Source organism: Rattus rattus, chromosome 10 (genome assembly GCF_011064425.1).
Source record: "Rattus rattus isolate New Zealand chromosome 10, Rrattus_CSIRO_v1, whole genome shotgun sequence".
Classification (NCBI taxonomy): domain Eukaryota; kingdom Metazoa; phylum Chordata; class Mammalia; order Rodentia; family Muridae; genus Rattus; species Rattus rattus.
This window is the reverse complement of record NC_046163.1, coordinates 56,663,917-56,688,268: the sequence shown is the minus strand read 5'-3', so window position 1 is coordinate 56,688,268 and position 24,352 is coordinate 56,663,917. Positions and strand designations below refer to the sequence as shown.

The 24,352-nt window shown below is 41.7% G+C and overlaps 2 protein-coding genes across 3 annotated transcripts; one reads left to right on the top strand and one right to left on the bottom strand.

Moving 5' to 3' along the window:
* Nucleotides 1-2,392: 2,392 nt before the first annotated feature.
* Hnrnpu (heterogeneous nuclear ribonucleoprotein U) lies at nt 2,393-20,098 on the top strand. 2 transcript variants are annotated; one of them, XR_004389321.1, is made up of 15 exons: nt 3,698-4,477; nt 5,285-5,396; nt 5,485-5,558; nt 7,382-7,521; nt 7,739-7,838; nt 8,309-8,421; nt 8,939-9,202; nt 9,343-9,462; nt 9,684-9,812; nt 9,901-10,069; nt 10,344-10,598; nt 10,845-11,026; nt 11,251-11,322; nt 11,769-17,608; nt 18,049-20,098. XR_004389321.1 is itself a non-coding variant. In XM_032915247.1 (14 exons), exons 1-14 carry the CDS (start codon nt 3,865-3,867, stop codon nt 11,820-11,822), a joined length of 2,397 nt encoding a protein of 798 aa, XP_032771138.1. In that variant the 5' UTR covers nt 2,393-3,864; the 3' UTR covers nt 11,823-12,877. The 2 variants fall into 2 exon arrangements, 1 of the variants encoding a protein (XP_032771138.1); XM_032915247.1 differs by lacking the exon at nt 18,049-20,098 and having other exon boundaries at nt 2,393-4,477; nt 11,769-12,877.
* Nucleotides 17,295-23,086, bottom strand: LOC116911330 (cytochrome c oxidase assembly protein COX20, mitochondrial). Its single transcript, XM_032915248.1, has 4 exons — nt 22,094-23,086; nt 19,366-19,480; nt 19,214-19,277; nt 17,295-18,758 (listed from the first exon to the last, which is right to left on the bottom strand). The coding sequence occupies exons 1-4, from the start codon at nt 22,130-22,132 to the stop codon at nt 18,623-18,625; spliced, it is 354 nt and encodes a 117-aa protein (XP_032771139.1). The 5' UTR covers nt 22,133-23,086; the 3' UTR covers nt 17,295-18,622.
* Between the last annotated feature and the right edge of the window lie 1,266 nt (nt 23,087-24,352).

Below are 24,352 nucleotides of genomic sequence, written 5' to 3'. Positions count from 1 at the left end.
AATGTGGGTGCTGGGACTTGAACCTGTGCCTTCTGGAAGCGCAGCAATTGCTCTTCACTGCTGAGCTGTCTCTGCCAAGCTTTCTTTCTTGCACCCCACCCCCCTTTCCAATTCTTGGGAGCCAGAGGCAGGTCACTATGAGTTTGAGACCAACCTGGGCTACATAACTAGTTCCTGACCAACCACAACTACACAGTAAGATCCTGTCTGAAAAGCAAGCAAAAGAGGGAAAATATATATATATATACATTTAAAAAATATATATATATTTGAACATACACACATATATGAAGCAGAGCTAGGGTGTAGTTTAGTGGGAAGGCATGGGGCCCTAGGCTTGCTCTCTCGTGTCACATATATCACATATGTTTATTTCAACATGCGTGCGTGTGTTATTCATGTGTGTAAATGTATACACATAACATTTTAAAAAATCATTATAGTTGAATCACCTGGAACTCCTTCTGTAGACCAGGCTGGCCCAGAACTCACAGAAGTCTGCCTGCCTCTGCCTTCCAAGTTCTAGGATTAAAGGCATAACCATTTAGACTTTTTTTTAAAAAAGATTTATTTATTGTATATAAGTACACTGTTGCCATCTTCAGACACACCAGAAGAGGGCATCGGATCCCATTACAGATGGCTGTGAGCCACCATGTGGTTGCTGGGATTTGAACTCAGGACCTCAGGAAGAGCAGTCAATGCTCTTAACCGCTGAGCCATCTCTCCAGCCCCCTATTTAGACCTTTTAAGTGGTAAAATAAAATATGAAATTGCAAAACTATTTTTAAAAGGAAAATGATGGTTTTCTGAGCACTGAGAAGAGCTGTTTTCCAGTTCGGTCCAGGGCAGCACAAAGGAACAGAGGAGTGTGGGCATGAACGTCTCAGCCTCTTGGGCCATTGGATGAACGGGCTGGAGGGACTCTGCTGCCCCACTGAGACCTACAAATATGCAAACCTCTTGAATATGAAACTGTGGATCCTTCTACTGTGCATCTAAAATTTCACATTCATTATTGCAACCAACAATGTTCTAAGAATGGCTTATAAAGAAACCTAGTATTATTAACTGTATAAACCTTCTCGGTTCTGTGGTGTTTTGTAGCTATTTATCCCTGAATGGCTTCAAACTCACTGAGATAGGCTGGCCTCTGTCTCCTGAGTACTAGGATTAAATGTATGCACCACTACATCCAGCTACAGTTTAATTTTTACCAAGTTAGGTGGAGATTCTTTTTTTTTTTTTTTTTTTTGTTTTTTTTTTTCTGAGCTGGGGACCGAACCCAGGGCCTTGCGCCTCCTAGGCAAGCGCTCTACCACTGAGCTAAATCCCCAACCCCTAGGTGGAGATTCTTAACATGTCACTCATATTTAAAAATGTAACTATGAGACCACATAGAACCATAATAAAATTCGATGTTGCCTGATTAAACGAATAGTCCAGTTTATGACCTCGAAAGCCTCTATAGTTATCGTCTATGTTTGAACAAGAGTTTAAACTCTAGTTGGTGGTTCATCTTTAAGCTTCAAAGACATTATATCCTAAGGATAAAGTGAGTTTGGAGCCATTTTGGTGGCAGTCACCACCACCTCCATAGTTTAACTGGAGAGTTACCAGACTCATTGATTCCAACTCAAATAATTTCATAAATATTGATATTTCTTGTTTACTCCCGATGCCATAGTTTTAAGATAAAATGTTTTTAAAAAAAGTTTTTGATGCATGTCTGTCTGCATGCCAGAAGAGAGCATCAGATTTCTTTATAGATGGTTGTGAGCCACCATGTGGTTGCTGAGAATTGAACTCAGGACCTCTGGAAGAATAGCTAGGTATTCCTAACTGCTGAGCCATCTCACCGGCCCTCAGATAAAATGCTTTCTAAAAATGGTTGCAGCAGGGAGCAGTGGTGCATGCTTTTAATTCCAGTACACAGGAGGCATAGACAGGAGGCCCTCAGCCAGCCTTGGCGAGAGACCCTTAAAAAAAAGCAAATAACAAATCATTTTATTAATTGGTTAAATTATATTGAACAGGTAATAGGTTTCATTTCTGTACATCTACGTTTCAGGTGAACAGGCAGAATACAGGGACCACAGGTTTACTGCCAGAGCACCTACTGGTATAGCTTAACATTTTGGTGTCGGTGGTTTTTGTAGAGACAGCCTATCAGGTATCTCACATTGGCTTTGAACTCCCTCTGTAGCCAAGGATGACACTGCATTTTATTTACTGATTTATTGATTTTGCTTTGTTTTGTTTTGTTTTGTTTTTTTCTTCGAGACAGTTTTTTTTTTTGTGTGTGTGTGTGTGTGTAGCTCTGGCTGTCCTGAAACTAGTGGCCTTGGACTCAGAGGTCTGCCTGTGCCTCTTGAGTGCTGGAGCCAAACTTGTGTGCCACCACCAGTGGCCTGTCTGATACTGAATTCTTGATCATCTTGCCTGTATCTCTCAAGTGTTGGAATTATACACATGTACCACCAAACCTAGCTTGGGTTCAGTCTACACAGGAAGCCCCCGTGTAGAAATAAAATTCTATATGCTTCAAGAACACAACATATTTAATAAGAGAAAAACAGATAGTTTAGTTTTATTCCTATTTTTTGAGATAGGATCTGGTATGTAGCCCAAGGTAGCCTAGAATTTACTAAGTAGCCCTGGCTATCTTTTAACTCTTGATATGTCTGCCTCATTCTGCCAAGTGATAGGACTACAGGTAAGTTTTTTTTTTTACTAAACCCCAGCCTTTTGTTATTACCAGTTTGTAGGCAACTCAGCAGGTATACAAACATGTTTATAGTGTCTGAAAAAACAGGGAGAAGATCAAAGTGAATAATCTAGCTGGGTGTTGTCCTTCTCATCTGTAATTAAAGGATCTCAAAACTGGAGGACTAGATCTGCAGGGACAGACTGTCCTGCAAGAGGCCTGTCTTTACAGTAAGTACATAAAGGGGAAACTTCCATGCAAATCTAAGGCTTTCTTAAGGGTCAGTAGTGCACAAGGCCGGCTTTATGCGCTGTGGCGCACGGAGCAGCACAACAAGCCTCTTTCCCAGACTTTGCACCACTGGTTGGGGAAGAGACAAAAGAAAGGCTCTGGCCTCGCCCTTGCGGAACTTAAAATAAGTCCGACTGGCAAGGCACGACTAGTAAAATTTAAACCGCAATTAAGTGGAGGAAAAACTAAACAACAACAACAAAAAAAAAACTCTGCATAACAATCGCCTACATGTGTTCTACAGAGAAGCAGTGGAAACTTGAAGGTTTTAAACCTAGAGCCGGAGGGACAGACCCAAAAAACAAAACAAAACAAAAAAACCCCAAAACCTAAACTAAGATGGAAGAAAGGAGGCTGTTCTCGAGTGGGAAATGCAAGGTGAGGACTGAGGGCGGATGGAGGAGAGCGTCCTCCAGGATACAGAAGACAGAGCGCCGATGGAGCGCGGCGACCCAAGAGCCGGAAAGGCCGGCGGCCACTGCGGCGGGTCCGTTAAACCGAAAGGCCGCTTCCAGAGCCTCCATTTGCTCGGCGGGGCCCAGCGCGGAGGTCGCGCCGTGGGGGCGGGGCGGGGCCTGCGCGCGCAGTCGCCCTAGCGGGCCTCGCCTCGGCAGGGGGCGGGGCGCCTATATTACGTGCGCGGCGCCGCCCCTGCGAGAGGACGTTGCGTGCTCGCTCGCGCCAGGCGAGTCTCCGCGTCTTGCCTCGCGAACTCGGTGAAAGGAATTGGCGCCGTTCGACACCAGGCGGGTCCGTTCTGCAGCAGCACTCAGCTATCTCCAGCAGCAGCCGCCGCCCGGGCCGACCAGCAGCCGCCGCCACAGGCCGAGGGAGCCAGCAGTCAGCGGTGAACCCGGGCCCTCATCATGAGTTCTTCGCCTGTTAATGTCAAGAAACTGAAGGTGTCGGAGCTGAAGGAGGAGCTCAAGAAGCGGCGCCTCTCCGACAAGGGCCTCAAGGCCGATCTCATGGATCGACTCCAGGCCGCGCTGGACAACGAGGCAGGAGGCCGCCCCGCCATGGAGCCAGGGAACGGCAGCCTCGACCTGGGTGGCGATGCGGCCGGGCGCTCGGGAGCAGGCCTAGAGCAGGAGGCCGCGGCCGGCGCCGAAGACGATGAGGAGGAGGAGGGCATTGCCGCTCTGGACGGCGACCAGATGGAGCTGGGCGAGGAGAACGGGGCGGCGGGGGCGGCTGACGCGGGCGCGATGGAGGAGGAGGAGGCGGCGTCGGAAGACGAGAACGGCGACGACCAGGGCTTCCAGGAGGGGGAGGACGAGCTCGGCGACGAAGAGGAGGGCGCGGGCGACGAGAACGGCCACGGGGAGCAGCAGTCCCAACCGCCGGCGGCGGCGCAGCAGGCTTCTCAGCAGCGCGGGCCTGGCAAGGAGGCCGCGGGGAAAAGCAGCGGCCCCACCTCGCTCTTCGCGGTGACGGTGGCGCCGCCAGGGGCGAGGCAGGGCCAACAGCAGGCGGGAGGTAAGAAGGCGGAAGGTGGCGGGTGAGTGTTGCGTTGTGGGTGCGCGCGGCTGTGGGGACCGTGCCCCAGGCCTGCTGGGGCCCCTAGGGGCGAGCGCCGCGGGAGGTGGGGGCGGGGGGCCCCGGGGCGGCGGAGAGGCTCTGCTCGCCATGCCGGCGGCGCCTCCATTATGTATGTCGGGCGCCGGGGGGAGCTGCAGCTGCCGCGGTGGGGGGGAGGAGGAGCCGAGGCGGGCAGGAGCGCCGGCCGCTGGGGCGCTGTGTGCGCGCGGTTCGGGCACATGTGGGGGGGAGGGGAAAAGCCCGAAGGTCCCGGAGCGGGCGGGCTTTGGCGGCTCTGCGCAGCGGTATTGTGCAAGGAGCACAGGGGCTCGGTGTGACGTCACTTCCGGCGGGAGGCGCGGGGAGCGGGGCGGAAGCTCAGTACAATGCGGCGGCGGGGCACGCGGGCTCGGGTGGGGGAGGGGAGGTGGGCCCACGCTACCCCTCCCTCTCTCTTGAGCGCCGCGCACGTGGGCCCGGGCGGTGTCGCGCTTTTTTTTTTTTTTTTTAAACTATTTTAAAAATGCTTTTTGGAGGGTTGCGGTAGGTGGGCAAAATCCATAACGTCTTTAGACTGCGTCACTGTCTCCAGTCCAATTCCAGACTTTTTTTTTCTTTAAATTCTCATTTGTGGCTTAAAAAGTCACAGAACCAGTCTTGAAAAGAAAATCAGTAACAGCTCTTGAGGCTTGAAACAGGAAAAGGTGCTTTCTCCCATTTAGTTTTCAGCCTGGTACTTTAAGGCCGTGTTCTGTGTCGTTATAGGAGACGGCAAAACAGAACAGAAAGCCGGAGATAAAAAGAGAGGTGTTAAAAGACCCCGGGAAGATCATGGCCGAGGATATTTTGAGTACATTGAAGAAAACAAGTACAGCAGGTAGAGAATCCTAACCTAGTTTTCACTAGTCACCCATTCTTTATATGTGGTGGGAAAAGCTTTATCAGGAGACAATTCTGTCTTTCAGAGCCAAGTCTCCTCAGCCACCTGTTGAAGAAGAAGACGAACACTTCGATGACACAGTGGTTTGTCTTGATACTTGTAAGTGAGGCGGACTTTCCCGCTCTTTACTCGTTTTCAAGTGCAGTGTTTTTTTTTTTTTTTGGTTTTAAGTGTTAGGAAAGATGTGTGTTGATCTTAAAGTGCAGAAAACCAGAACTTTGTTTTAAAGCAGGAAGGTAGTGGCTTATGCTAAGGCCATAACCGTTTAATATTAATACCACTTCATTTGTATTGATTTATCAAGCTCTAGTGATTGGTAATAATAGTTTTATGAGTTGGAACTTAGGGATGTAAAACTAAATAATTTTCGTTTAGCTATCAGGAACTTGTATTTTAAAAACCTGCCTGTAACTTGTCCTTAGATTATATAGTTTAATCTTTTCTCTTGTGGAACTATATTAAGTGAGCTAAATGGGGGTAGTTGAATACTTACTAATGATTTTCCCATTAGCACACAAGTGTATTCCCTATTCTAAGGATTGTAATATTACCTTTCAATAACTGCTCTTTTGTTCTCAATTCCAGTTCAGTAGCTGCTGCTTTAACATAAGTTGATTTCTTCCAAAGACCTGGGGCAGCAGCAGTGGGCTATCTGAGCCACTAGCTTTCTTCAGCAGCGAATGGTATCAATGGCAGCGCTGTAAATATGCTACTTTACCCAGCTGGGTTGCAATTGAATATGAGGAAGTATTGCAAACCATGAAATGGGCTTTAGCTGTCAGATTTGTATTTTTATCCTTTAAAAAAATTCGATTAGTTTAGTATTTAATAACATCTTTTGTGAGCAGAACAAAAAATACAAATGAGGGTGTAGTTACAGGGCCTCACTTGATGGAAGTTAAGGGTTAAAAGCTTGGATTCTCATGTTTCCCTGTACAAATTGTGTTCAGAGCCCTGAGAGTTAATTATGTAAAACTTGGCTGGTTTTTAACCACATACCTTTTTATAGTCAATTACATCTTGAAAAGAAGTTTTGTTCTTTACTGAAATATAAAATACTTTGGAATTCACAAGTAGTTATAGGTATGGTTCAAGAGGTTAGTTAACATTGTGACTTAAAGGAGTTTTGGATCCCGTCAGCTAATATTTATCTTAAGTAAATTCTAATTGTATCAGCAGTCAGCAGGAGTTTTAAAGCACAAAGCTTAAGGAAAGCATTTGGATGAGGAGAGATCTGTGGATCCCTGAAATCAACCGCTGTCTAAGTGAACATTAGTGAGAACTGAGAAGCTGCCAGTTAATGAGCTCTAGTCACCCAAAGATAGCTAGGTTAAAGACTGGATTTGTATAATCCAGGCAATAGTTAATTCCTAGTCGTTGTGACACCTTTCCAGGTTAGGTAAAAGAAACTCAAAGGGCTACACGTTAACACTTAGACTGCCAGGTTTATGGGTTCAAGCTGACTTGGTGACAGGTTTTCAGAATTAAGGCTCTGGAACCCTGATGTTGGTTTACAAAGCATGGAATCAGCAGCTCTCAAATATGTGGTGGCTTCCCTTCAGTTTTTAATTGTCACTGGTAATTGTACCTGGCTCTGGCCTGCTTCCCTTTCATTTCCTGCTGTCCTCTACTGCTTGCCTCTAAAACAAGGTAAAGAGCAGAGCAGGTATGTATTAATGTTGCGTTGTCTAAATCAGCTAAAAACGTACTTAAAGCACTTCAATTTTGGCTTTAATTGGCGGTTGACCTTTTAGTTACATGGTCAAGGAAGGCTGACTTGGGGAGGAGTGGGGTTTAAAATGAGAGTAGGAAGGAGAGCATGGTGTTAAAAGTTATGCAGTAATAAATTAGAAAAGCTAAATGTCTATGGAGCTGAAATAATTTAGATATCAAGAATAATTTAATATTTGATATAATTTCAGATAATTGTGATCTGCATTTTAAAATATCAAGAGACCGTCTCAGTGCTTCTTCCCTTACTATGGAGAGTTTTGCTTTTCTTTGGGCTGGAGGAAGAGCTTCTTATGGTGTGTCAAAAGGCAAAGTCTGTTTTGAGATGAAGGTAAATGAATTGTGACTTTGGGAGCCTATTCGTATTTATTGGTTGTACAGGTCAAAAGGAATTTGTTTCTCTGAAATAAAGGGGGATTCTTTTGTTCATTATTATTTTTTTGATAATAGTATACAGAGATAGCCTACTTAACTATAGCCCATATGAAATAAGCTATTGGGATTATCTTGTGTTTTACAGCTAATCATGGTAATTACTTGATTTTTAGGTAACGGAGAAGATTCCAGTAAGACATTTATATACAAAAGATATTGATATACATGAAGTTCGGATTGGCTGGTCACTAACCACAAGTGGAATGTTGCTTGGTAAAGTTTACATTTGAAGATAACATGGATTTAGTGTCTGGTGGCAGAATTACATGAGACCTAGAGTGAATTGTAAACCTTGATCTGATTGTAAGCATTCAGTATTGCTATCTTAAAGCTGTTGTTTGCAGCCCAGGAGAGGTTTACAGGCAGTTGAGATACACTGCTCTTGACGTCAGTAGATTGTCAGTTTACTGTATGTATCCTACCTGACCTTATGTCACTTAGGCATTTGTTATTAGAGGCGAGGCATGCTAGCTAGACTGTTGGGTTTGTATTTTAAGCATAGATTTTTTTTTTTTTTGGGTTCTTTTTTTCGGAGCTGGGGACCGAACCCAGGGCCTTGCGCTTCCTAGGCAAGCGCTCTACCACTGAGCTAAATCCCCAACCCCTAAGCATAGATTTTAAATAGGTTAGATGAGTCCTTGGCCCGCTTAGATACCAATTTTATCCCTTTTTTTATTTTAAAGGTGAAGAAGAATTTTCTTATGGGTATTCTCTGAAAGGAATAAAAACCTGCAACTGTGAGACAGAAGATTATGGAGAGAAGTTTGATGAAAATGATGTGATTACATGCTTTGCTGTAAGTTACCTGTTGTGTCATTAGCTGTATATATAAAAGATGCTCATTGATGTGGTGATAACTGTTTTGCAACTAGTTCTAAGTTATAACAGGAGAGGCTTAAGGAAAAAGTCAGTGGTTGGATTTGTGCAGTGTAAGTGTGGGGACCCGAGTTTGGGTACCTTTCACCAATGCTAGTCTTCAGATTCGTGAGGGAGGAAGAAGCAGCAGTCTACCTAAAAAGCCTCGTGTTCCAGCTTTAGTGACAGGAAGATACCTGACATGGAACCCTGGCTACACACAAAAAAAGCAGTTGAAACTGGGAAAAGAAAAGGCTATTGTTTGAAGGATCATTTTGAAAGAAGAAAAAAGACCTGCCTGGAAAAAAATCTAAGGGCCTGATCCTTGGGCTTTGTTGTTTATAACCATTAGTTCTTAGCAGTTAGCCTAAACATGTTCATGTGTGTGTGCTTGGGTTGAGAGGCCTTACATACAGGTAAATAATTTAAAGCTGATTTTTAAAAATTTTGTTCAACAGAACTTTGAGACTGATGAAGTTGAACTCTCTTACGCAAAGAATGGACAAGATCTTGGTGTTGCCTTTAAGATTAGTAAGGAAGTTCTTGCTGACCGGCCATTATTCCCCCATGTTCTCTGCCATAACTGTGCAGTTGAGTTTAATTTTGGTCAAAAGGAAAAGCCATACTTTCCAATACCTGAAGACTGTACTTTTATCCAAAATGTCCCATTAGAGGACCGAGTCAGAGGACCAAAAGGACCTGAAGAGAAGAAGGATTGTGAAGTAAGTGTATTGTGCAGATGGTGCAGATTGTGTGTTGCGGATGGCATTGAGGAAGGGTAAAGGATGAGATTATATACAGAACTCTTAATACTTAACTGAGAGGTAAAGTAGTGATACAGCGTTTTCTTTTCTCACTGTAGGTTGTGATGATGATTGGCTTGCCAGGAGCTGGAAAAACTACCTGGGTTACTAAACATGCAGCTGAAAACCCTGGGAAATATAACATTCTTGGAACAAACACCATTATGGACAAAATGATGGTAAGTAACTATTGAGATTAATAACTTGAAGTGATTTGGCTAAAACAAAATGGGAGTACTTATATTTATACATTTCCCAGTGACTGCTTTTCTGTAGGTCCTTAACAGCAATTTAGAGAGCAATGTCTAAAGCTTTTTTTGTTAACTATTGAAAGGATGCAACTGAATATATGATGATGCCTGGTTGCTGTAGTTCTAAGCTTTTTACAATATTTTGGTAGGTGGCAGGCTTTAAGAAGCAAATGGCAGATACTGGAAAACTGAACACACTGTTGCAGAGAGCCCCACAGTGTCTTGGCAAGTTTATTGAGATTGCTGCCCGAAAGAAGCGAAATTTTATTCTGGATCAGGTAAGTAGTAGCTTTGAAGTTAAACAGAAATAATTAACTGATAATTGAAAAGGTGTAAGATTAATATCTTTAACATCTTCCCTTCAAGACAAATGTGTCTGCTGCTGCCCAGAGGAGAAAAATGTGCCTGTTTGCAGGCTTCCAACGAAAAGCCGTGGTCGTTTGCCCAAAAGACGAAGACTATAAGCAGAGGACACAGAAGAAAGCGGAAGTAGAGGGGAAAGACCTACCAGAGCATGCTGTCCTCAAGATGAAAGGCACAAGATTAATTTCATTTTTACTGTCTTTTAAGTCTGGTTTGGTGATTTATACCTAGAAAATGACTTAGCCACTTTTAGGGATTATACTATACTAATCTGGTAATTAAGCTCTGTGTATGGTTTTTTATTCTGCAAAGAATGTGACAAAGCCATGACCAGATACTGTGATAATGAAAGAATTCAACATATTCAGAGATAATTAAAGATTGTAAAATTTACATGTTTATAACATGTATAATTTACATGTTTAATTTGACTTTATTCACTGTAGGAAACTTCACCCTTCCAGAGGTTGCAGAGTGTTTTGATGAAATAACCTATGTTGAACTTCAGAAGGAGGAAGCCCAGAAGCTTTTGGAGCAATATAAAGAAGAAAGCAAAAAGGCACTGCCACCAGAAAAAAAGCAAAACACTGGCTCAAAGAAAAGCAATAAAAATAAGAGTGGCAAGAACCAGTTCAACAGAGGTGGTGGCCATAGAGGACGTGGAGGATTCAATATGCGTGGTGGCAATTTCAGAGGAGGAGGCAAGTTTATTTTGCCTGTTGTATTTGAAATGTGAAAATGAGCTGAGTTTTTTTTTTTTTTTTTTAAAGTTAAATAGGAATAGGTTTCTTAGGTAATGATGCTGCTATGTTTAACGAATACACAGTGAGGAAGAAGTATATTAGGTATACTTAAAACTGGGCATTGCTTATTTTTTTATTAATGGTAAGATACGACTTATGACATTAGTATGTGACAGGACTAAACTGAACCCTTCTTGCATTTAGCTCCTGGGAATCGTGGTGGATATAATAGGAGAGGCAACATGCCCCAGAGAGGTGGTGGTGGCGGAAGTGGTGGAATTGGCTATCCATACCCACGTGGCCCTGTCTTTCCTGGCCGAGGTGGTTACTCAAACAGAGGAAATTACAACAGAGGTGGAATGCCCAACAGAGGGAACTATAACCAGGTATTGACTATAGTTTGCCCTGAAATGTAGATGAATGGATATTGGGAGTCTTAACTGGAGGTGTGACATAGCTGTGAAGCAGTTTATTGGACTTTGCTTTTCAGGTCACTAATTAGTAACATCAGTGAGCTTGGGGGTAAAAGGGTTTTTCTACATGCCTTCTCTAACACAGCCAACCATTTCTTCAGAATTCTTACAGATGTTTTGTTTTTAAATTTCCATAGAACTTCAGAGGACGAGGAAATAATCGTGGCTACAAAAATCAATCTCAGGGCTACAACCAGTGGCAGCAGGGTGTAAGTAGTTTCTTAAATGATTATACACATTATATATAGTGTTATGTTTACAAACTCAGTTGGAAGTTCTTAACCTAGGGATTGAAGATACACATTAATAGGACAAGGTTTTTATAAATTGTTACTGTGTTACTATAACCATGAATAGGCTGGATTTTAACAGTTTTTAGATAAAGTAATTTAATACATATGGTCGTTTACTACATGGTCATTTTTAATAGTTTTAATTACATAAACTAACCCCAAGTCTTGTGTTTCCTTTTGTAATGTGTATTGGTAAATAATATGGGTAATTGGTAAATTAAAATTAAGTCTCTGATGTAGAAATTAAGTGTCATAAATTTGTTTCCAGCAATTACTCTGAATTAGATCATTGTCATTTCCTAAAAACAATTTGAGTGGCTTATTGATGTTTTTTTCTTTAAAAACAACATTTTCTCTTACAGCAATTCTGGGGTCAGAAGCCATGGAGTCAGCATTATCACCAAGGATATTATTGAATACCCAAATAAAACGAACTGATACATATTTCTCCAAAACCTTCACAAGAAGTCGACTGTTTTCTTTAGTAGGCTAACTTTTTAAACATTCCACAAGAGGAAGTGCCTGCGGGTTCCTTTTTTAGAAGCTTTGTGGGTTGATTTTTTTTCTTTTCTTTTTTGTACATTTTTAATTGCAGTTTTAAAGTGAATCGTAAGAGAACCTCAGCATTGTGCACGATAAGAGAATGTGTCAGTATTTCAGGGTTCTACATTTTATCTGTAAAATGTGACTTTTTTTTTATCACAACAAAAGTAAAATGTTGCTTTGTACCTGGTGTCTTTTATTAAGCATTTACTCCCCCATTTCTCACAGAGAATAACAGTCGGGAGTCATTGTCACAATGAAATAGCAATGTCAGCAACCAGATTCATGGAAGGACTGAGGGTCCTCATGAATGGCATTAAGATTCTGTACTGCTCATAATACACTCCATCCTCTCTAGATGGCCGGGCGATAGTGGAGGGGTAATCTCTGACAAAAAAAAAAAAAAGGGAAGGCTATTTTTTTTTCTGCTTAACAATGGAATTGGCATAATTGGGATTGAAGATAAAATTTGGAACCAAGACTGAGAAGATGGAGTGTATGTAGAAGGGCTGTTTAAAAATGTAAACTTGGTTGCATTATATGTGGAGGCTCAAACTTGTGAAGGTTAAATACCACAAAATTTTCCATTTGTTCTGCATTTTGATTCTGAAAAGAAAGCTGGCTTTGCCCATTTTCTTATTAAAAAACTTGTTGTAAATCCAGTTGTCTAATGGGATCTATATGAAGTTAGCTATGTCTGTATGCCCTTCTCCCACAAAATACTGTATTACTAGTGTGCTTGTAGTAGTTAACTCCACCATCTTTGTAAGCTAATGAAATTGTGAGTCACCCATTTATATCTTAATTTTTAATCATGTCAGTTCTTGAATGGGTATCTCCTTAGCCTGCTGATTTCTTTTTCTTTCTAAAGAAAGTGGGTGGAGAAATTAATTTAGACGTTTGTTTGCAATAAAAAGAATTCATTTTACTCTCGTTTGGGATTCTCGCCATCAAGGTCTAAATCCCTTTATACTACAACTCCCAAGAGGAGAAATTTTAAGTGTGTGCTTTCTGGACAGCTTATTCTTTACTCTGTACTTTAGAACATTTAGGTTTTAAAAACTTAAATGTATACTGATGATTTTATAATATAAAGTTGAATTCTTCCCCTCCCCTCCCCTCCCCAGACTGCTTTTAACATTTATGAGGGGCAAAGGTACTGGCTGGGAGAAGTTAATGCTCAGTTGATCATGTTTACAAACTGAATGGCTGTCCTCACCTGATAATATACATATATGATACATGAACTTTGGGAACAGATGCTTTTAGAAGCCATCATGCAAGCCAGTCGTTGATTTCACTACTACACAATGCTGCTAACTTAACTGTGATAAAAATCAGATCCCCTAATTGTAATTTTATTGGGTTTGCACAGAACACTTAATCTTCTAAAGGAGCCTCACTTATGTGAAGTGAGGAATCAGGAGTCAAACTGTAGAACTAAAATTAGAATTTAGCCTAGCGTGTGTTTTTAGCCTGCTTTTGGTAAGTTCAGGTTTTCCTGTATTGATTGCTGTACTTTTGTTTTAAGTCAGATTTTTAAAAAAATACTATATTATACTCTAGGAATTGCTACAGGCTAGCTTCTGCAAACAGGTAACAGGTTGCCTCAAAGTCCTACAAAGTATCTTAGTTAACTGCTACAAACCATTGGTAGGAGTATCCTGTATTTACATTGTTAGGATTATAAATATATGGAACAATTCAGACTTTTAATTTAGATCAGTATTGATCCTGATGCTTTAATCTGCCTTTCAAAAAGTCTGTATAGACCTAGATTTCATGGCAACAAAAGGTCAAATAACAAAGTAGACCATTATAGTGCATTGCCTAAAAAAGTTGGAGGAGAGAGAAAGTGATCTCACTAGTTACATCTCTGCATATAATAAATTTCTTTAATAAATTAATGAGGGAATTCATACAAAAGGGGAAAATGACAAGTTACTAAAACATCCCAAATATTGTTAGGATCAGACTTGAAGGAAAGAACTAACTTTATGCCCAGTGGTAAGCAAACTGAACAGACATAGCATTGGTTTGAAACATGTTGGCTAGAGAAAACAGTAGAGATTGTTTTTGGTTCAAGACATACTTTAAATCAAGCTGGGCATAACAGCACAAGCCTGTAGTCAGTCTACAGAGGGGCAAAAATGATAAAAGTTGTTGGAGGGCAGCTTGGGCTATAAATACATTGTGAGGTTCTCTCTGCCCCCTCCCCAGGAAAAAAGTTCTTTTGTAGAAACAGTTAATGTAATTCAGTACCTGCAGAGCCAAAAGGGTGGGGAAGGGCTGCCATTGTAGATAGTGGTAGAGCACTTGTCAGGACCTAAGAGGTAAAGGAGTTATAACATTGTTACAGGGAAAATAGTGTAGATTAATAATGAAGAAAAAGACTTTCTCATTAGTGAAATTAAGTCTATAGACTATACCACACAAATACTTTAATGGCGTTTTAGGTAGTATGCGCTTGGGTGAGAAAGCCTAGTTTAGTGCACATCAATGTGAATAGATTTTTTTTAATGTAGAATAAACCTAAAACTAATTTTCCTTTTTACGTAAATGTAATATAAAGTGAACAAAATTTGTAGCAGATAATTACACCCCAACATGAAGTCGATTTTCTTAGAAAGATGAGCAATGATAACCTAAAGCTGTTGTGGGTGAACCTCGCAAGAGCTTTTCTTCTCTAGAACATTCTGGTGCCTGGGTATTGGAGGTAATGTGTGGTAGCTGCTAAGTTGTAACATTTTCTTTTTTAAAGTAATAGCTAATAAGCCAAGGTGTGTAAGATCAGGATGATAGATGCATTGAGGGCCTAGCTTGGCCAAGGTCACTTGAAAAGGAGTAAGTTGGCATAAGCCATAATCTGACTAGTTAGCTTTGTGGCTTGTCCAGAACACTGCTCTTTTGAGGAACCTTGTCCTTGTATGATTTTTAGCTTTGCATTGAAATAAAGGGGTAGATAAAAGGCATGAATCAAATAATACAAAGATGAGAAGTCTAGGCTGTTTATTAATAGTCTCTAGTTTTTTCTCTTCTTTTGCTATTAGTACTTGGTATGGGTACATGTTTATAAGAGACAAGTATTTGAAGAACTTTGTCTAGCTGACTCAAGTTGGAGTACTCCTTGTCACTAACCTTTTTTTCCCAAAGCCCTTGGAAAATGAGCTGTAGTGCTGATTGAAAGGGATATATGCAGCATTGGTATAGAATAGTGGGTAGAATCAGGAATTTTTGCTTTATTTGCAAATTCATGGGACTCAAGATGCCCAATAGCAGGTTGAAAGTAAGAACTTAGGAATGATAATATGAATATGTTCTTTTCCCCATTGTGTAAAAAAAAGTACAGAAATTGAATATTGAAATGCCCCAGAATTTCATTTTATGTGTAAGGTGGAATTCAGAAAGCAAAACTAATGAAGCATCTTACAAAACCCAGTGCTGTAGGCTAAATGTGTTGAAGATTTCAATAAGCCATCAATCTGTTACCAGGACATTAGTTTGTAGTCACCTATCATACAAGCCTGAGGAAGAGATAGCTGTCTTTATGACAACTGAGAGTATTCTTAAACCAAGAGAAGTGAGTGGAGAGCTTGTCTTTTTAACAGCTGAGCATGCATATAGGGAACTTGTGCTTAAGTCATTAATGACAGTTGTGTGTCTGTAAAAGCCTCTAGGAAGTTCCAGGCATTTCTTTGGACAACTGAACACCTTGTGTAGCAGTGTCGACTGATTTTAAGTTAATCTATAAAATCTACTTGGGTTTGAGTCTGAACTAACAGCAGAACTGCTGTTGGGTTATTAGTTAAATTAACCTGTTTTCCCTTGACTGTCTTTGAGACTATAGAAAATTGCTTATCCACTTACAAATATCCAACACTTTAACACCTATTTGAAGAAGTTGATACTGGCCAAAAAAGTGAAGCCAAATCAAAACTTGAGGTATTAAAAGCATACTTAAATGATTCTAGTTTGCCAGCTAATTGCTTAGCTAATTTGAGATGGGAGGATCATGGACAAGAAACAAGGATTCAAGGGTTCCAGCATTACTTCATTTTCTTGTTAGCTTAGAAATAAAAGCAATGTGTTGATTTACATTTCATCTCCTTTTTCTTAGTCTGTCCATGTGAATGTGCTGTGTGAAGAGTACAGGGGCCCAACTAAATGTGTTCCAGTGATTCCATAGGTATTCTAATTAATTGCTGCTTGTATGTTTACCAGTTTGCTAGGCCTCCAGGACCACCTTACTCAAAGCTGTTGGCAACCAAATGGACAGGACATACATCTTCTGAAAGATTTTCTAACTTTGCCTTTGTTCATCAGAAGTGTAAAGACTTTAACCAAGTCTAAACTTTTACCCTTAGACATTTACCCTTAGAGGCCTATTCATTGCAAAACAGTGACCTTTAGGGCACTTCTGCTCTTGTTTACCAAGTTTTTTTCCTGTCTTGACCAGGCTGTGGTCTCTTCTGAGTAGTGAAGTGAATACATCCCTAGAAGTCCAAAAATTAGATGAAGAAACTCAAGATTCTGAAGTTAATGGGAAACATGGTGTGAGCTTTGGTTATGCCACCCTCAGAGCACTTACTCTTGTAAAACATAAGCTAGAGTCACAGCTAGTCAAGTCCTAAGTATGCTGTAAGTTCCATGGCAAAGCATGTCTTCATGATACAGAAGCATTTGCAGTCCATGCATCCTCTTAAGGGGTGCCATACACAGGTAGTTTAGAAACTTTGTAAGCTTTGTTACATTTAGAAATGTTTAACATTTCATTTTAGTCAATGTCTTCATTAGAAACTAAGGTTAGCCTAAGTGAACATACAACTTTCTACCTAGTAGTGCTTTTAACTAACACATTGAAAAATATCCTAAATTTTTCTTGCTGCAACAGCTTTGCTCTCAAATAGCTTAAAATATTAAAAATTGAACTTGATATAACATGTATACAGTACCAGTATTTGGGTGGTAATAGTGGATTCTGGCTATTATATTGACCTGATATAATATTTATTAGAACATTAACCTGCTTCAAAATTGATTTTAGAGAACTGTTACAAGTCAGAATTATAGAAATTGTTTAATTTTCCTATTTACTAAGATCTGCGTACCCAAAGAATAGTTATATTTAACATGACTTTTAAAGGGGTGCGTTGACACCTGTCAGATTTTTATCTAGGAATAGAAGGATTCAAACCCTATTTGATCCTTAGCTCTTTGCTGAAAAGTGCATAAACAGGAATCCTGAATTTATTATATAGACCTCCGCATTATATAATCGAAGCAAAGGGAAACCACCGATGGAGTTAGAGGTACGTAGACTAAAAAGATGCTTGCAAATCAAATACTGGTTTTAGCATAGTTGAGTTTTAATTGTGGCCAAGCTCAGTCAATAAGTCACAAGTCCAGAAAAAAAGCTGTTCCTATTAAATCCCCAGGTCCTTTTACTAAGACGAAAAAACAAGGAATCGAAGAGGGAGGGGCTGAGGGGGGGGGAAGGAATTAAAGCCTAGGAATGGTAGATAAGCTATCCCAAAACGTCACAACTAACACTACGATTCTATTTTAATCAGCTTTTGGCTGGTACCTACTGCTATATCACCTAGTATGACATTTCGGGATTATCGGGACAATGAAGGAAACTGCACAGAGGGCAAAGAAGGTAGGTTGAATTTAAATTTTTCAGTGTAAAAGTGTGGGTTGGGTGGGCACATTGTCTTAGAATTTACCTAGTAGCATATAGATAGCTATGGAATGCAATTGTGCCTGGCCTTTTGTGAGATGCAGGGTTTGTGTGTTACATGGGCAGTGACCAGAAGTCATCTACAGAAGATAAAACACCAGAAGTTTCTAAGGAAAATGTAGTTATTAAACATTTCTGGTGTTCAGGAGGCTCAGCCTAGTTGTGAGGATGGGATGAAAGGTTGAGTTAAGCTAGAGACATGGTAGTTCACACCTGTAATCCCAACATTGGAATACTGAGGTAGGGAAATGGTCAGTATAATATTAAAGGGATCAGTGGTCATGGGATTATAGATCTTTAAAATGGCATGTTTCAGGCAAGTCAAGGAAACTAAATGCTTTGTGACTCTTTTTATCCAGTTGTGCTGCTGTGAAAATGAACTTTGTAAGTAGTGAAGATGTTACCAGCCAAGAGAGGTCTCTTTCATGGTAAGATATAACTGCACCATGGTAAAGCTGGCAGAATTCCAGTCTCTGGTTTTTCACAGTGACAATGGCTGAGAGCATAAGTGCACTGTCCACAGCTTGTTAAAATACTTGATTGACCTACTATAAACTCAACTTTATCAAGGATGAAATAGTAGGGCTACCAGATGCAAAGCTTCTTAGTGTCCATCGTTGACAGTCTTTCCTGTTGGAAGCTTCAATAGACAAAGTCCTAGGCCAGTAATAGATACATATCCCTGCTCAGGTGTGATTTCTCCTTCAATCTGATGTACTTTGTGAACAGATAATGAACCTGACACCTTAGGAAGATCAGGACCCTGACTCCCATGTGTTTGACATGGCAGTTCTGTGATACATGACAGACATAACTTACTGGCAGTAAACAAAAGGATTTCATGTAGGTAACAATACAGTTGACACACTTGAGTTTAATTTATGGTTGATTCACAAGGAAGCATAGTTGTGGGTTTAAAGCTGATGAAGTCGCTTAGCTGCTGTTACTGCTCTTCGTTTTTCTTTCAGGATCAAGGTGGGTGCTTTCATATAAAATCTTGTTTTTTATTCCTTCTCTGGCAATTCTTTCCTGGATCCTCTGCTTAGCAAAATTATACCTACAGTGGAACCTTATAAGAAAGAAAATGAGTAAGTTACTAGTTGTATATGAATAACCTAAGGAGTGATTATATAACCAAAATGCTAAAAAGATGACTACTATCCCAAAACTAAATTTAAAGGTATTTTGTCAAAATACAAATGCTTTTTATAACTCCATATTTCTGTCTTAGAGTAAGTATACCTGCTGGAATCTCTTGGGTCTGACTCCCTTTATTTACTCAACTTTATATTTTAATGGAATTCTGCCACTACTGTCAAACATTCAATGAATAATGAGGTTTATATATTTACAGAAAAAAAAAAAGCCCAAACCAAAACAACTGATGGCTCATGCCTTTTTAATCCCAGCACTACAGAGAGAGAGACCCTGTCTCAATTTGCATGTGCACACATACCCACCCCATATTTATTGAGTGAATGTTGTTACTTCTCCTGACTTTCCTGGAATATCCAGCAAACATACCAGCATCCTAAAGTCACCAGGATAAATCCTCCTACTCCAACATCACAGGATCTTCTAATTCTGCCTATCAAAAACAAGCATGGTCGGCATAAGTTATATTCTGTGTGGGAAACCCATAGTGGACATGTTTTAATTTAAAAAAATACACTCACTGGTCACCAAGAAATGTCCAAGTCCAGTCACAATAGATCCTAGTGAGCCATACAGTATAGATTCTCGAGCGCATGGAGTGTTCTCAACATCTAAAATACCTAGGAGCTTGAAGGGCTAGGATAAAATGAACAAGAAAATAGTTGATGGCAACATGGATCCCCACTCAATTTTTAATAACACTAAACTTTACCAGTCAGCTAACTTGTGTGTTGAATCTGCCACTTTGGGATTTATTTACTCCAGCATTTGAATCTAGTGAACATAGTAATGAAGTGACCAGTCTTCCAAGGACATGTCACTCAGCCAGTCATAGATAGGGGTCAAAACAGACTTTATTCCATTCTGTTCATGTGAGTTTTAGACATCTGGTGGTTTTGAGTGTAATGTAATCCCAGCAATCAGGAAACCACAGCAAGAAGATTGCTGTGAATTGGAGGTCAGACTGAGCTCCGAAAGTCTGAGAAGCAAGACTACACACAACTGTGTAACAACATGTGTGAAAAGAAGCCATCCTCTATTGGATCCCAGCCCTGGAAAACAAATGTTTTCTACAGTGCCACTCAGTACAGCTAGAGGATTATTGCATAAGAAATGGAATCTATACTGGTGGGGAATGGAGTAAAAGACTTCAGATCCTGTTAAAGATAGGGTAGAACTGCACTTCCCTTAGCTCAAGAATCTGCTTGAAGATAACATGTAACTTGGTTTTCATTAAAGTACAATTCTTTCCCAGATGACTTGTTTTTCTTGTTTATATCACACACCCTGCTTTTGGATGGCTCAATACAACAGGTCACATTGTGTGCTGTTGGTTTTTCACATAAATAAGCTACAGGTCTACTGGGGAACTCCCTGGAGGCATAGGGACCCTCTCTGGAAATGACTTGCTATGGCCTATTAGCATCTAGTCCATGATGAACTATGGACACATTCTGCCACAAGACGGGATGCCAAAGGGATTTCTGGTGTTAATGAAAGCAGTCTGTACCACCTATATCCTTGCCTAGTTCAGACAGCTCTAAATTAGGTTTCCTTGTGAGTGGCAAATGATTATACCTTTCTCCTTGGATGTTTCCAAAGCAGTCTGTGCTGGCTATCTGAGTGCCTGGGTTATATCCAATCATGCATGGTGGCTCTGTGACTGCAGTTCCAGAGAACCTACCAGGACACAAATGTTTAGAGTACAAAACAAGGATGGAACTTTGTGTGATCCTACTGCAAAAGGAGACCTGGCTGACATTAAACCTTTCAAGCCTCCATTGGCAAGTTCCCCATCAATGTTCCCAGAGCCTGTTTTGTATTTAACCAGTCTTCCCTCCTAAAGGACTGCTATTTCATTTGAAAGGATTAAGTTCTGTAAATCATCTGTGTAGGTCCCTGGCTTGGGCAGGTCTGTCACAAGGGTTTCAAGAAGGAAAGTGGTAAGCACCTTTACCCTGTGATCCAGCTTCTACATTGTTTTTCCAAACTACCACTTTTCTGTTCCCTTTTACGGCAAGACTACTGATATTACCTAGATGCCCCTCCTACTTAAAGGTTAATTTAGTGCCTACATGCTCATGGCCACTGTTTAGGTCATTATGCTTAGATTTCATCTCACTGGGAATCTCAGCAATTGTTTGGTATAATTTACAGTAAATGTCTCTTGGCTTGCTAATCCACTGGCCTGGGGATTTGGCAGCAATGTTCCAGTAGCAGTGTCCCTCCTTTAATGGATTTAATTTTGCCTTGTGGCTTGCTTTTCAACTGAATGCCATTTATTCGACTCCCCATTGGTGAGATTTAATTGTATTCATATGCTTATTTACTCATTTTGTAAATTAAAAGTATTTTCAAATCGTTTCTTTTGCTTCCAAAGTCTGTTTTTTCTGAGGTTTTCTTTGTAGCCCTGGCTATCCTGGAACTCTGTAGATCAAAGTGGCCTCTAATTCAGATACGTCGCCTCCTAAGTGCTGGTTTAAAGGTGTGCTCCACCCCAAATCTTAATAGCCTTATTTTTCAGAGCAGAACTCTCCAGTGTTTATCTTTGTCAAATATAAAGGAACCCCAATAATGAGGATTGTCAAATCCACGTGCAGTTGTTTCAGCAAGTGTAGATGAGATACGAAGCAAACCACTATATTTGACTTTCCTTGTAGTGCTACCAAGTTTTCATTTGATCTGATGATATATTGTGGACACTTTACCGCGACACCTTCCTGTAGCCATTCTATTAGTTCATGGCCAAATTAAAGTTTTATCCCGACTACCTTAAATGAATGAAATTAGACTATTCCACTACCCAAGTAGGATGTCAGCTTCATAGAGAATGGAGGCTTTTACCTTTTTTGATGCGAAGCCGAACTGCAGTACATAATTAACAAATCTACCATACCTGTGAATGTGCGCTCTTGTGTGTAAGGAAATGGACTGACATATTAGCTGGCCCAGAACTATTAACCCCTGCCTCAGCCTTCTAGTGTGGAGATTGCTGGCATGCGCCACCACGCCCAGCTCTCGATTTCTCATGGCCCTTCTATTAGTCCTTTCTAACAAGTACAGTGTATGCTAGGTTTGGATCAGTCGCCCTTTTCTGATCCTGCGGGCCTGCCTGCTCTTAGCTACTTTAACTGGCAATTTAGACATCTGGGATATGAGGACTAGACCTCGCGGCCATGCGGATAGGTCTAGGAAACCGAGTCGCCCTACTGCGCATCTTTCCCCCGCGTGCCCCACGAAGAACATTACCTTTTTCTCCGGCTCGTGGGGCTCCGAGGCGTCAGCCATGGGTGCAAGTAGTCGCTACCGCCCCGCCCAGGCCCGCGACGGAAGCAGTACGGGCTCCGCCCACCCTCCCTCGCGGCGGCGGCCATCTTAGGGAGCGATCCTGGGGCTGTCCGGAAGCCCGCCGTGGCCCCCTCTTTTGTTCCTTGGAACCAACCACACTGTTTTTCCAACCCCGCAACAGACCATCAGGAATGGAACACAAGAGGAGACAACCTAGAGAAGCGCCACCAGCTCCTGTCTCGCAGGCGGGGCGGCCCGAGACAAGGAGCATCGAGAAACTTCGCTTCCCTTCAGCCCCTCCTCCACCTTAACCGCCATTTCCAACCGTTGTGCGCGTTCCCGTGCTGGGCGCCGGGCGCGCGCCGAGGGCGGAGCCCGGACCGCGCGTCCGGCGCTGCTTTGTCCTCCGAGAGGGCGGGAGTCCGGGCTTGACGGTCCCCGCATTGCCGGAAGTCGCCTGGCGCTGTTTCCGCGGGCCTTGTCCCCTACGTGTCCTTTGTCCTGGCTTTGGTGACCTTGACAACCTGCATCCCCAGCCTCAGTCCCTCGCGGCGATCTCCAAGCGCCCGGCGGGCAAGCCCACGCCCCTCCCCCTCCGGCCCTCAGATTTAGAACGTTAAAAATAGCTCGCCGCTCCCGCGGAGGAGACCCAGGACAAAATGGAGGCGGCCGCTATCTAAGGGGCATGCGTCAGGCGGCAAGTGCCTTCCTTCGGGAGGGAGGCCGTGGAGTGACGCGACGGTGACATAGCGGGAAGGAGCCCAGAACGTGTGTGTCGCTTGGGCCCAAGTTTCAGCCAGTTCAGCAGGCGGTGGTGACTCCGTTTTCGGGTTAATGTCCTGGGTCCGGCCTTTTGCCTTTCTTTGTTTACCTCTGTATTTCCCGATTTGGTCTCTTCCGTTCCAAACGGCCCTTCCCCGGAAAATGTCCAGGCCTGTCATTGTGCAGAGTCATGCTGGTTTTAATGTAGCGTGCTGCACACTCCTTGCCCAATTTTGTTAGCCGGGAGGGTCTCATCTTAACTACCATGCCGACTGTTTACTGTGTCATACTTCATGTTCATTAACTGCTTTCCGCCAATCCCACGGGGTAAAGGTGATTTATATTTCTCCTTATGTGTAATAGGTTTTTTTTTTTTTTGTTTTTTAAGGAAACTGAACAGTTAGAATAGGACTAGAAAGGGAATCTTGACAGTTTGGAATGCTCTGCTGAAATTCTTGGCTAGCCAGGCTTTGCATTCTTACTGGAAGGTAATATTTAAGGCAGTAATATTCCATAAAGGAGAGGAATTCTTTTGCATTCTTAATTGCCGTATAAAGGACGTAACGGGAAAAGTACCGAGAAAATAACGTTGCCGTTTTATTTGTGACTGAGACGTTGCTAGGGTATACTGAGTTGGAGGCCAATTCACTTGTTTGAAAAATGTCCTCATGGATTCGCTGAAGTTTCTTAATTTAACAAAAATTGAATATACAGTTTCTTTCTTTTAACAGTTAATAGTGAAAAGTAACAAGCTCACTGTTGCCCCTTCTCCCTGAAGTTGTGGATGAAAAAAACCAATTTCACCTTAAAAGGAATAGAGTTTATTCTGCACTAAAATGTGAGTGACCATGACCTATGAACAGATTTCAGCCTTCCCCCAACATAAAACTGTTAGAGTTTTATGAATTTTATGTGGTGAAAAAGAGATAAGACACTTCAATTTATAGAATGTCTCTGGCCTTAGATTTCATTTGATAACATTCTTAGTCTTTGGGATTGGCGGAAACTAGTGTTCTGTTTGTACATTCCGGAAGGACAGTCACAAGGAAAGATGCTAAGCAGAAGTGGGCAATGAGAGGTTATCGGGAAGGCTCTGGAGAGCCCAAGATAATTTTAGCCTCAGGCTTCAGCATTCCAGGCCTCTGGTATCACAGAAGAATCAGCCTTGTAGAACTTTTAACTCAGCATTGGGCGAGTGGGTGTGTGGCTTTCCCCTCCTAGGAACTAGAGTTAACAAAGGAGTTAACAGTTGTGGTTTTCCAAACTGTTTTCCTTTTTCTTAATTAAAATTATTATGCACATTCATTTTGCAGTCATTTAAAATAATACTGGATGTGGACGTGTTGGCTCTCACCTAAGAGCCCAGCATTCAGGTTGAAAGAGTAAGTAGGTTTCTTGTGACTTCAAGGCCAGCTACAAAGTGAGACTCTGTCTCAGAAAAATTGATAAATAGTAACA

Excerpts from the sequence above, each read along its gene's own strand:
- Hnrnpu (XM_032915247.1), top strand. The coding sequence starts at position 3,865 with ATGAGTTCTTCGCCTGTTAATGTCAAGAAACTGAAGGTGTCGGAGCTG. Across the intron at positions 5,559-7,381 it reads AGTGGTTTGTCTTGATACTT|ATAATTGTGATCTGCATTTT; the intron begins GTAAGTGAGGCG and ends ATATAATTTCAG. Across the intron at positions 9,813-9,900 it reads GAAATTTTATTCTGGATCAG|ACAAATGTGTCTGCTGCTGC; the intron begins GTAAGTAGTAGC and ends CTTCCCTTCAAG.
- LOC116911330 (XM_032915248.1), bottom strand. The coding sequence starts at position 22,132 with ATGGCTGACGCCTCGGAGCCCCACGAGCCGGAGAAAAAG. Across the intron at positions 19,481-22,093 it reads CCCACGAGCCGGAGAAAAAG|CCCTTCAAGCTCCTAGGTAT; the intron begins GTAATGTTCTTC and ends ATTTTATCCTAG. Across the intron at positions 18,759-19,213 it reads CTGGTGACTTTAGGATGCTG|GTTCCACTGTAGGTATAATT; the intron begins GTATGTTTGCTG and ends CTTTCTTATAAG.